At 37.3% G+C, this 12,764-nt stretch overlaps 1 protein-coding gene across 2 annotated transcripts in view; it reads right to left on the bottom strand.

The window, feature by feature from the left end:
• Positions 1–12,764, bottom strand: part of BABAM2 (BRISC and BRCA1 A complex member 2) — a 166,785-nt gene that overhangs the window by 15,363 nt on the left and 138,658 nt on the right. For both annotated transcript variants that reach the window (XM_084283295.1, XM_084283296.1), the window contains exon 11: positions 6,954–7,107. In XM_084283295.1, coding sequence (XP_084139421.1) covers positions 6,954–7,107 — 154 coding nt within the window. The remainder of the gene's footprint in view (positions 1–6,953; positions 7,108–12,764) is intronic.

Genomic DNA, 12,764 nt, shown 5'->3' with positions numbered 1-12,764 from the left:
AGTGGAGATTAATTTTTTGCTGCCTCTTTTGGTACAAGAGCTAAGGGTTAACAACTGGGCCTACCAGGAGGCAGGAACATAAGAAGCTGACAAAGCTAGTCCTTCACACAATACCTTGCTTGCCTGTTCCAACAGAGTTTTATGACGATAAAAACTCACTTGGGCTCAAAAAGCTGTTAGACAAACAGAAGACAAACTAGGCAGGGCTGTTAAAACAAACAAACAAACAAACAAACACAAAAACAACTCTGGATGTAGAAATCCTAGAGTATGGTAGAATATGCAATAAAAATATCACGACATGCTTTTCCACACACTTTCACGGGCATCTTCCACTGACTGTTGATAGAAACATGGTACTAGGTTAAATAAATATTGAGTTTGACTCAGTACGACTGTTCTTTGTGTTTAACAGAGCAATTACAAATATTACTCAAAAGACAAGACAATAAGGCTCACCTGCTATTTCTACTTAGTTGTTTACTTTGTAGTTGATCAAATAACAGTATTTACCTGGGCTATAAAACCTCTGCTCCTTTTCAAAACCACATATTTCTTTCTACCCATTTCTCTAAAGCAAGGGAGGACTTTTTTTTTTTTTTTTTTTTTTTTTTTTTTTTTTTTGTATCAGGTCCTAACTATAATTCCAGGATCTGATACAGATTTAGCAGCTTTTCTAAATGTATAAAGGAGCTCTCTAAAGAAGCCAAAGCAGTCAGTTGATCACAGTTGTAGAACAACTCCCAACCCTGGTTATCTAAGAACCACCTACATTAAATTCTGGCCTTTAATTCCTATAGAGCAGTTGTCTTCCAACAAGATGCTGATATTTTCTACTTCTGTCAAGCAAACTCCTCCAATCTATTCTGTGCACTTCTCTTGTCAATATAGGAGAGGTTTATTTTTTTCATACTTAGTTTGTATCAAAACACACATACGTACAGTTCACGTGCACATATACATAATGTCTATATGAAAACAGAAAAATGAGTTGCCTAACAGATTTAATTTCTATGCATTCCCTATAGTACCTATACTTTTCAACTTCAAATAGTTATTTGTCTTCTCCCACAGCCAAGGCTTTAATGAGAAGTGACCAGAAACAAATACCCAGGCCCTTCTGTCTTGGCGGAAATCCACATAATGCATGACAGCACTGAAGATCCCTGGCAGGCACCTGTCAGAAACTAACATACCATATCTTAAGAGTCAGACTTAATTATCCAAGGAGACATTTAAAGAAAAGTACATGAAAAATATGACTCAATAAGTGTGACTATCATGTACATGCACTATACAGTGTAGTGTATGCAGAAGAACAATGTAAAAATAAAACAATATCCCGGAAAAAAATCTAATTAAAAACTCTGCTAATTTTGCCTTTATATCTTGCAATCAAAATCATGTTATTATTGAGGTTTGCTGGTAAATCAGCTGGGAACATGTCACAAGGACAACTGCAACCATTAAATATTTTAACACAACAGTTTTCTGCATTTGCCTTTACGCTTTTCATTTATAATTCTGATGAACTGACACTGCCACAGAAAATAAGAGTTTTGATTTAATGGTCTATAAAATCAAATTAACTTCTTTGTAAACTTCACATGGCTGGGTCACCACATCTCTTCTCGCTGTGGCTGTCACAGCATATTGGCCCTTTTGCATTCTGAGAAAGAGTCCACCTGAGGCAACAAAATCTCTGCCCTATTGGATTTCAGGCGAGGAAATCACTTGTGTACTGTTTCCGATGCAAGACTCTATCGAAAACCGAAGAGTTAAACAAGTGACCCAGCTCAGTACCTGCTCCATTCATTTGTACCCCACTGGTCTTCTCTGTAAAGAACCCTCTGAACCTTTCAAACATTCAGACACGAACACACACACGCACAGAGCAAAGGATAGGTCCCAATGTTTTGTGCTTCTTTCGCCTACTTCCTTATTTTTTTCCTGATTTTTTTTTTCTAAGTTGAAGGTAAAGCAGAACAGAGACAAGGAAAAAGCTTTCTGAGGAGCATATACATGAATGCAAACAAGTCAATTTTTAGAAATCTGCTCTTTCAAGATCCCTACTGTGTATGAAACAATCATGTAATACATGCAAATAAAATGTGTTACTTTTACAAATAACGAGGGAATATACTGAAATGCCAAACAAATAACAACAAATGATTTATTACCTTAATTACACCTATCAAGCAGAGATTACAAAAACGCTGCAGTATTTACATGTAAACTTTAGAGTGAGATCCAAGGCATCATAGGTGGAAAACAAAAATTTAAAGGAAAGAGAGAAACCTGTTACCTTAACAGAATGCAAAATGTATCAGAAGATATTCTACCTAAAATGCGTAAGAACTTTCAGCTAATAGAAAATGGATGAATTGAAAACTGGGTTAATGTCAATACAAAAAAAATCATTAGGGCACTCAAAATACAATGAATGCAACAGCAAGCCCTTGAAATATTACAATTTGAGATTGTCTAAACAGCTATATGACGATGGGTGCCAAGGCCCCCAAACTGTCCCCCTTTTTTTTAAATATCCTTTTGTTTGACCAAAAGATATATTTCTGTCTCCATACAAGGCAAGTTTAATGCTTAAAGCAACCATTCCAGCCCAACAACCACTAGCACCTTCACGTGATGCACATCTTCTCACTTCACGATATTCAAGGAAAGCGTATTGGTGAGGCTGAAAATGCTACGGCCCAGTGCACCAGCCTGACACGTTCAGATCATAGCACGGTTGTGCTGAGCACAAACCATAGCTCCAGCAGTGCTGGGGATGCATATGAAGCTCGCACAAGATGCGCCTGCATATAATCTTAAGCTGCACTTGACCTTATGGCACAGCAAAAGCCAATATACAGTTGAGAGCACTTGAGCCCTTTTAAGCTTTTACCCTGCCAGAGCACTGAGTGAGATGTAAAATTAACACCACAATCAGCAAACATCAGTGAATGGCCAGTGACAACAGTCATTCAGCAAGTAGTTTTAGCAGCCAAGCTGGAAAAAAGAATACGAACCCTTGGGATGACTTTTTATTTTGATACCAGCTTTCTGCCTCCTGCTATGTTTAATGATGAGTAGGTAGATTTATGTAGGATAAAACAGTAAACTGAGTCCTAACTTGCTCTCCCTGAAGTGTAACCTAAGTCTCCAGAGCAGCACTGGATCGGACAGGAATTGGGCCTGAGTGCATCTACGGACTGAACTTAATTTGTATAAACAAACGAGCTTTATTTACAGTATCCCTTCATAAAATCCCAGACTCGGAGTCTGCATGCTCTTTAAAGACTCCATTTATGTACTCCTGAATGCCTATTTAAGCAAAAAACAAGAGAGCTTTCCCATGGAAACTGCACAGAGATGGTTTACTTCACACGTACACCACAAACAAGGCTGCTAACTTTCTATAATTCACTGTATTTTCTTAGGCTTGCCATTGTACTTCAGGACAAAATCTTTTGGAGAAACTGCTTCCACAGGAGGCCACAGCCAGAAAAATAAATGACCTACAAGAGGCAGAGCCTGAGATGGGAACTGAGAAGAAACAGTCTCTTGTCAGCTTGTAGGAGAATTTTAATATTTTTGGGATTGCTGCTTCTAGCTGGAGGAACAGGTTAAATTTTTGTGTTAAGTTGAGAAATGAGAAATCTGGAGGCATCTGGAACCACATTATTTAAACAGTTCTTGATTCGTCCTTTAGGATTAAATCAAGCCAGAGGGCAATCCTTTGGCTAAGACAATAGCAAAATTCAGTCACCAGATGCTATCTCTCAGTGAGGAATACAAGCCAGTGGGCATCAAAGGAGACAGCTGATGTTAAAAGCTGCTTACTAGGAGACAGAAAGAGAAACCCAAATACATGAAGTTTATCAGACAAGCACAAATTGGTCCAATTATTTCAGAAAAGAAAACAAGCAGTTTTTCCCTGTGAATGAAAAAGATTCTGCTAAACTGATACTCTGAGCATTTGCCTTTCAGATTTAGGTGATGTGTGTCTAAGTGTGAATGCATACAATCTACATCTATATGTATATATTTTAGGGGAGTAATTTTGCTCCTACTTGTAATTACTACTGATTGTCTCAAGGCTACAACAAAGGGTTAAGTCCTAACTTCAAAAGAGATGCCTACATCTGCTCAGGGGCCAGAGAGATAAGCAAGGATACCAAGAATTTCGAGTTTGGCCCTCGAGTTGAAGGAATTGCATGGTCTCACCTGTTTGAAAAAAACTGTGAGAAGGTTGGCCACAGAATCAAAGTCCCTTTGGCGTGAACTTATGACAGCTGTGCCCATGGACAAGCAGGCTGCATGCAGTTGCTGAAAAGAGGCAGGGGCTGCCAACTGAGGACAAGGAAATCTCTGAGAGATTGGTGGTGCTCCTGCATCCTGCAAAGCAGTGTGGTACGCATGCTTCAGTACATGACTGGACAGCTAATGAACTCAGGGCAAGAGCAACTAAAACTAATCCTTGACGGTGTCTTAGGCTGTGGTGAGGAATACAGTGTAAACCGACCCCTCAAGTGTCTGAGAATAAGGGTGGAGAATTTGGTCAGATACCAGAACATCAAGTGGTATATCCTGTGGACCTAGAACAGTATGGCCAGAAAAATAAACAGAGATCTTTTTCTGTCTCAAATGATGCCAAGCACTTGGGAAACCATTTGGCTAAGAGGAAAAAAGACTACATGTATGCAGAACATAATGGACAGCATTTATAAACACAAGAAAGACGTCCCTGATATATCCAGGGCTAAATTTACTTCAGTTGAGCAGAGTTACATTACATTGATTCTAGAGGCTGCGTCACATATCCTTCTTTTCTTTTTTACTGGGGATGAATTGAGTTGGTGTTGGAACTAATGTGTTTAATTAGAACACTATCCTATACACGCCTACATATATTCCCATATACTTGGTCTGTAATGTGGCTATGGTAAAAATAAAATAGAATGAAGAATTATTTGGTTGTGTTGAAACATGCTAGCCTATTCTAAGAAGCCCTAGAAAATATTTTAAACAATATTTACATAAGTACTCAATTGTGTTAAAAATGCTCCTTAAAATATGCTAACATGCATCATAACATCATAGTTTTCTTGCTGTAGATTTATTTCTGGTACCTGCTCAGGATTCACTAGCTGTTCCTGCAAGCAAAGCGCTTTTAACTAGAGCAGCCTCTCTGTCTCTTTGCAGCTCAATGATAGTTATTTCAGACACTGCAGCATGCTTTCTTCCCCCGCTTCTCATCATCTTTCTCATATTACGTATCCAGTGTAAAACTTAGATGCAAAGGCTCAAACATAAGAGTGAATAACCTCAAAAAACGTACATGTGATAGTAAGTGTACACATTTACTGCTTTTAAAAGTACTGTTATAATACTTCTAAATTTCAAGTGCAGGGCACAGAAGTCCATTTGTATACACCCACTCATAAATGAATGCACTTAGCAGACAGAACATAGGTACTTGTAAGCTTCCAGCTGCAAAATAAGTGCATTTTTTTTGAATACACAAATATTTTTTTGCAATACAGTTATAAAAAAAAAAAAAAAACAAACCAACACACAGTGATGCTTTTAGTTATTGTTTCATTTCAAGACAAAAAAAAAGTCATCAACAACAACAACAAACCAAAATACATATACTGCTCTGCTAGAAAAAAAAGAAACAAGTCCACAAAACCAAATCATACTTGATCAGGAAATATCTCCCCTGAACACTACAGTATTAAAACCAAATGCTAGCAGAAAAAAAAAAAAAAAAAAGCTACTACAATGCATCAAAATCCAAAATCAAATGTCACTTGATGTTCTCCATACTATTTATTATAAAATCTGCAAATGCTTCAATCATTTACTGTCTGCTTCCATCACTTCCAAATTAGAATCAGACTCTGACCTTGCCATTCATTTGATTTACTCAGCTTCAACTATTTTCATTTGACTCTTATTTATGCATCTTTGCTAATTTGATTTAATGTTCCGATTGTCATTCAAAATGTTAATTCCAATATGCCTTATTATTTATGCACTTTGAGGTCTTATGTGATGAACGACTGATAATCAGTGTGCTTAGATTTGTTGCCGTTCTTACATTTTTATATTTTGCAAAAGCCAAATACAGAAGCAAGGCCACTACCCTTACTGCTCCATCCAGGTGAAATCTGTTCTGCTTCATTAGAAGACAGGGATAGCACACAGTATACAAAAGGAGCACCACTGCCCATGCTAGCTTACCCTTGCAACACAATCACTCTGGGAAGGCTGTCCTGTCAACTTAAATTAAAGGGGATACTAGGACTGAAGTGATATTTACCCATGCTGAAATCAAGGCTTGCAGAAAAACTGCAGAGGAAACAGTCAGAGATTCTCTGTTTCAGCCAACATAGAAAGCAGTTAAAAAGAAAGAAAAAAAAAAGAGAGCTCTTCAGACTTTCAGATAACTTTCTCAAGCTCTGGTAGGACTACCTACTCTGCTGGATTAGGGGTTTGCTCTACCTCCTCCTGTACTTTCGTGCCTTTTTATTACAGCATTATTCCATATCTTTCAGGTTTTTCTTCCTATTTTTTTTCCAACTCACATGTTTCCCTTCAGGGTCCCCCATACACCCACACAAAACCAAGGAATTACTTTGACTGACTGCTATTATGCAGATTACTCCTGCTGGGGGCTACCTCGTCTATTTGGTTTGGAAGCTCCTTGCAGCAGAGACTGTCACTACTCTGTATCATGCCTTGCAGAAATGCTCTTGTTTTGATCACTCCTCTGGCACTAGTGTTACAGGCATGATTAATACGGTATGTCTGTACCCATACAGGGGAATACTAAGACTCTATGAGAACACAAACAGTTTTAGCTTGCAGAACATTGGAAAGGTACAGTTACATCTGTGAAGCTTCTAGCACCGGAATACCGTGTAACAAATAGCAGGCTGACTTACTTTGCTCTCTTGGCCATTTCATTGCCATCCCAGCGTGGGCTGTAAGGGTAATTCTTCTGGGCCTGGGAGTACAGCTGTCCACTGTTAGTGAAGTGGTAGACTGACTGAAATGTTAGGGTTGGCTGGTCTCGAGGAAAGTACAGGGGAAGGTCAACTGAAATAAATAAATAAAAAAAGAAGTAGTAAAATATACCATTGTGTTTTTTTTCCTTTTTTTTTTTTTTTCAGGTAATAAATCATTCTTTTCTGTTGATTCAAAGGCGATAGGAAAGCAGCAATTGATGATTACGTCTAACATATACTTCTACATTTCTTAACAATAATGAATCCATCATATTGCTTAATCTATACAATTTTGTAAAATATTGTTAAAAAATTGCTTAGCTACTGTATTTCTATGTTAATCATAACACTTACATCATATTGTTCCAGAAAAAAAAAGCAGTACTTTATAGTGAAATTTTCCCTTTAAAAAATACAGAAAATAAATTCTGATTATGCTTTCCATTCAATAAACAAATTTCTTTTTATCAGCTCAGCTGTAGCCAATTCATTCTAGTGCCCTCATGGACATCAAAAGCATCATAATTCTCATTTTTAAAGTGGTTAAGTGATTTGATAAAGGATGTAAGAAGGTTCGATCACATGAGTTAGAATAAATCTCAATTAGCAGTCATCTGTTAGACAAAAAAAAACCCACAAAACCAAGAACACACTGCAAAGTCATTAATACCAAAAATACCTCACTAAAAATAAAAATCAGAACCTCTTAGTTCCCTTTGCTTCACTGTCTCATGATCAGCTAGCTCTGGCAGAACAATAAAATAGTCTGCAACAGTTAATAATATGGTCAGAAATGTTTCTTTAGCTTAACTTCTGCATTGCTAGATATGTACTTAAGATTTTCTTGGTCTACTTTTAATTTCAGGAGGTTTCAGAAACCTGTAATTAAAGTGAGTTATCAAGAGACTGAAATAATTTATATTAGAGGTCTAATTTAACACCAAAATTAGGAGAAGAATGTGCATTTTTAAAGGTACATAGACTTGCTTTGCAAAGCACCTCTGACTGTACTCTTATCCTCCCCACTGCAATACTTGAAGTCAACAGGATGAAAGAATATTCCAATGGAACGGTAATTCCCTGTAAATCTTCAGTTGTTTTTCCTATTTGGCATAGAGATGAGTTAAATAAATTCATAATGTTATAATTCATGCAAATAAGCCTGGTTACTCAGTTTTCTCTATTTGCCTCTTCATAGTCCTGCTTAAAGAGAAGGGAAGAACCCTGAGTTAATAATAAGTAGGTTGTAACAACCCAAGTAGGAACAAAAAAGGGTGTCAAAAATCACTATAAACAACAGATTTTAAGAAAGAGAAAGGAACATTACAGGACTGAACCCATCCACATCCACAACAAGATCTCCTCTCCAATGCATTTGGTAATTCATTACATTTTCTCCTCCTAAATACGTCATGGAACAGAGATCCCAACACTTCTTTCGAAATTGCTGCTCATGGATTGAGATATCAGTGCAAGAAAGATTTTTTTTTTTTTTTTTTTAATTCCATGCTATCATCTTACTAGGTTCTTTATTTTTCTATTATTTTTCTAATCATGTCTGCATATTTGGATGTGCATCAGCAAAACCAGAACTCCCTTTCCTCTAGATTTCCGTCCAAGCTCAACAAGTAAATACGTTCGTAGTAATGAAGTACACGAAAGTGAATGTGATATCCCAGCTGTAGTCTCAAAATAAAACAAATCACTTAAGATCACAGTGTTTGCTCAGTTCGTGACCTGGTGTCTGAGCTACACGTGATAACTCCCCAAGTCCTGGTGATTCAGCTCACACAACAGCTTCCAGCAGACATTTAAATGGTAATGACATGGGCAGAGCTCTGCTAAATTGAGGGCAGATCACTGATGTAACAAAGGTTAGACTCCACGATTCCTTTGTCAAATTCCTCTTTATAACATGATTATTAAGTTGTATCACTGAAAAATATTGGCATATCGAGGCCATCTACCAGAAGGCAAGCTGTCTCCTCCCCTCACAGATGGGATGTGCATGCCTCAGAGTCTCAAGGACTTCACTGCAGAAAGAAATATGAAGCAAGGCTCTCTGTTTCCACATGATAAATATGCTGCTTTAGCTCGGAGTGCTTAAACTCTGTACCTCCAGTGCCTCTTCTCTTTCTTAAGCACCAGCTCCTTAAAGGAAAACTACTCTGTATATTGGTGTTTTATTCCTGCGTAAAAGGAATAAAGGAATAACAATATTTAGTAACACACTCAAGTAATAATTTAAGCCTTTTTTTTTTTTTTTTTTTTGAGAATTTCTGAATTCATCGTCTTTCCTCTGAAAATCTCTGTCCACATGAAGGGGGACAAGTAGAAGCATTTTTGTCCCTGTTAATTAAAATATAAGGTTTGCACTTAAGAGAAAGCATCTAGCATTAGAAACACTGTTTAAATGGATAATCGAGACATTGATACCATTAGTTTCTTTGCTTCCATTTGTTACGACAAGCCTTTCATTTTTACAAATATTTTTTCAACAACAGTATCACCAAAACGCAGAAGAAAACATTTTATTCTTTTATTAACCAAAAGCTGTATAGGAGTTTTCAGGACTCAACTACATTATAAGCTGTTAAATCATACAATCATATTAGAATTAAAACTGTGCATCCCACACCTGGCCAACAGCAGTATTATTCTGAACTGCAAGGAGAGTTTTGAATAATTTGATCTGCCTTTGATTTCTACAACTGCTGTTCACCTAAAATTGCCAAACTCCTGTTTTTCTAACGCAAGTGTTTCTTTAATACAAGGTGTGAGCGGAGTTCAGACCAAGCAAAAAAACCTGTCCCTAATTTTGGAACACAACCACACCTAAAAGACGAGTAAACAGGAAATAGCCTTGAGCTGTAAAGCATTATACGTATCTCAAGGTAGCCAGCTATTATTTCAGAAGTAGGAAATAAAGGCAAGAACTTAGTTCTAGCACAGTGGATGCAAGTGCATTGACATTGCAAGAGTACAAAATGCTTGGATTTGGTGTTGGTTCACTTATATATGAAAAATAAGCAAATAACATTAATAATCAACATTAGCAAGGTGCATTGAAGATGAGAGGTCAAATTCTACACATAGTCACACTTACATTTTTATGAAGTGGCACAGACTGATAAAGTTTCTTTTTATCTGGCTGCATATGCAATCTGACTCCACATCTGTGCATTAATACAAACTAAGATCTGTCTTCACGGGATACGTACGGTGGCACAGGTAAGCGTTACCATAATTACATCCCAGGCAACATTCAGACTTTATCATGAAAAACACAGCACAGTTGAAAACGACACACTACTTCTGTACATCCACACCTGAGCTACAAAAACTATAAAAGCATGCGTTGGTTTGGCATGGTAGTTACTTAAGACCTTAAGAACTACAAAAACGTATTCAACATGAATACAAGTACTATTTCCAAATAACAGCTGACTCACAAAGTACCCTGGTGATATGTCTGCAGAAAATAAGCAGATGACTCATGTCTGTAAATTCCTGAAAGTACCAATAGTCCCTTTGCTTAGTCATCTTTTGCTTGGATGCTGGGTTCACGAGCTTTGTAAACTGTAATGAGGGATCTAGCTCTTAGTAGGACTCTCTCTTTTTTTCCTCTCTTCTAAACAGTGCAAATTATCTCTCTAAAAATAACTTCATCTACGTAAGTGAGTCACTTCAGCTAGCAAGCTTACACAAGTCATGCAGTTAAGCAGTAATATTTGGTTATGAAGGTAAAAATCTTGCTGTCAAACTCAGTTTTAAAATGAAAATTATGTCAGAGGAAGTCCCATTTACCCCTTCTCTCACAGAAATAGAAACATTTCCTTTGGAAAATGTAAACAATTATCTCATTCAGGAAAGTAAAGCTTTCTAATTCAGTTTCATGCTCAAAGTAATTTAATCATTATGATTTCTTACTTTGGCTTTCCTAAGCATCACGTTATTAATATAAGAAGAGCTCAAAGAAGCAGGCTGGGGAAAGAAGCCAGTACTATAGCAAAACACTTACTTTCTCCTTTGTTACAATTTATAGACCATGTTTTAAGAGTCAAGTTTTAGAGATCCATAGTGTTGGGAAAATCACATCTTTATGAAAGCTCTATATGAGGGCTGTTTTGGGTAATTAAGCATTGAGTAAATTCTTCAGTGATTGAACCCTAATTTTCCCACACAGTTCATAAGAAAGCAAAAGAACAAGGATTTGCTTGTTGAGAATGAGTCATGTTGTAAAGAAACTTAATTACAGTTTATAAATAGTTGAAGTTGCTCTCTTTTTGAAACAGAAGAAACTATCGAGAGAGAGAAGACAAATTTGCTCGTCTTAGAATTCAGTGCATATGTATATTCAAAACAGAGTTATCTTAAAGTCAAAATCCTGATTCATTAATAGCTGAAAACCTGTGCAAGGAACCAGGAAGGTTTAACTGTTCATTCTCTTACAGACCAATCATACGGCGATCTGGAACAGGTTACCCAGTTTGTCAAGCTTTTGTCAACAACGACAGGGTTGATTGAGACAGACTTATTAACTCTGAAGTAATGTTTTTAGCATCTTATTTTATAGCTTTTTAAACAGCACAGGAAACGTGGAAGGGATGTCTCGGCAAAAAAATACTCCAGTGCTGCTATAGAGTTTCTGAAGGAAAAATGTTCAGAAAAAAAAAGGCAGCTTTATCCGTGTTCCCTTCTCTCCCTTCAAGTACTGCAGAGAATAGAAGGAAAAACAAATTCATGTTTGAAATGCATGCTGACCATACAAATATTTCGAAGTATTCAGATGGCAACATTTACAGACAATTTCCCGTATACAGTTCCCCTGTTCTACAGAAGCTGTTTGCCCACCCTTTGTGAGACAACGGGTAAAATCCAGACATTTGTTTTCACAGAAGTCAACATTTACTCTGGATGTTACGTACTGTTTAATGCCTGGATGATCTTACAGTGGTTATCTTATTAACCTTCTGGCTGCTTGAATCTGCTGCAGTTTATTGCACCTGTAATTTGTTTCACACCCATAAACAACGGCTGATCTGGATATTTTACTGCCGAGCTTTCTACTTCTACAGGCTCTCATTGCCTGCACAACCTTAATTCAATCTAGACTTGCCTGAGGAGACAGCCTTCAAATACTGGACAACAAACTATTCCTTCCAATTCAGTTCCTAAGCTGGCCACAATGCACCAAACTTAATTCAGTTTTCCATCCCACTGGACAGGTTTTACCCCTGTACACAATATTGAAGCCTTGCTCTTAATGAACGTGTATTCATCGCTTCATTAGTTTTTTCATGTGATGACTCTAATTCCCATAAGATGACAGCTCTGTAAAACAGTAAAAAAAATAAAATTGTTTCACAGCATCTTTGTGAGCTGAGAGGCTATTTAACAATTCCAGATGGGGAATGAAGGAACTAAGAAAGGATGGCCAGTGTGCCCACTGACTGCTGAGTGCCAACATGTGGCACCCAAACATCTGAGACTTCCTAACAGCTCATACTTCACACAGCCAAACACAACCCTTCCTGACTGCCATAGCAGGTACATCAGAATAAACCATTAGTGGACATATGAAAAGTTTTAAATGATTTCACCAGAAAAACAAGAAGGGTACAGGAAAGATGGGCTAAAACTAAATCTCCAGAGAACCCTGAACAGTCACAACTCTTCCTGAAATCCCCTGACTCACTCCTTGCTTATCATCCAACTTCGGCCAGAAATTGCCTCTGCATTCAAGTA

This window comes from Netta rufina (genome assembly GCF_964035555.1).
Source record: "Netta rufina genome assembly, chromosome: 3".
NCBI lineage: Eukaryota > Metazoa > Chordata > Aves > Anseriformes > Anatidae > Netta > Netta rufina.
The sequence above is the reverse complement of the archived record's forward strand: the minus strand, read 5'-3'. Positions and strand labels throughout refer to the sequence as shown.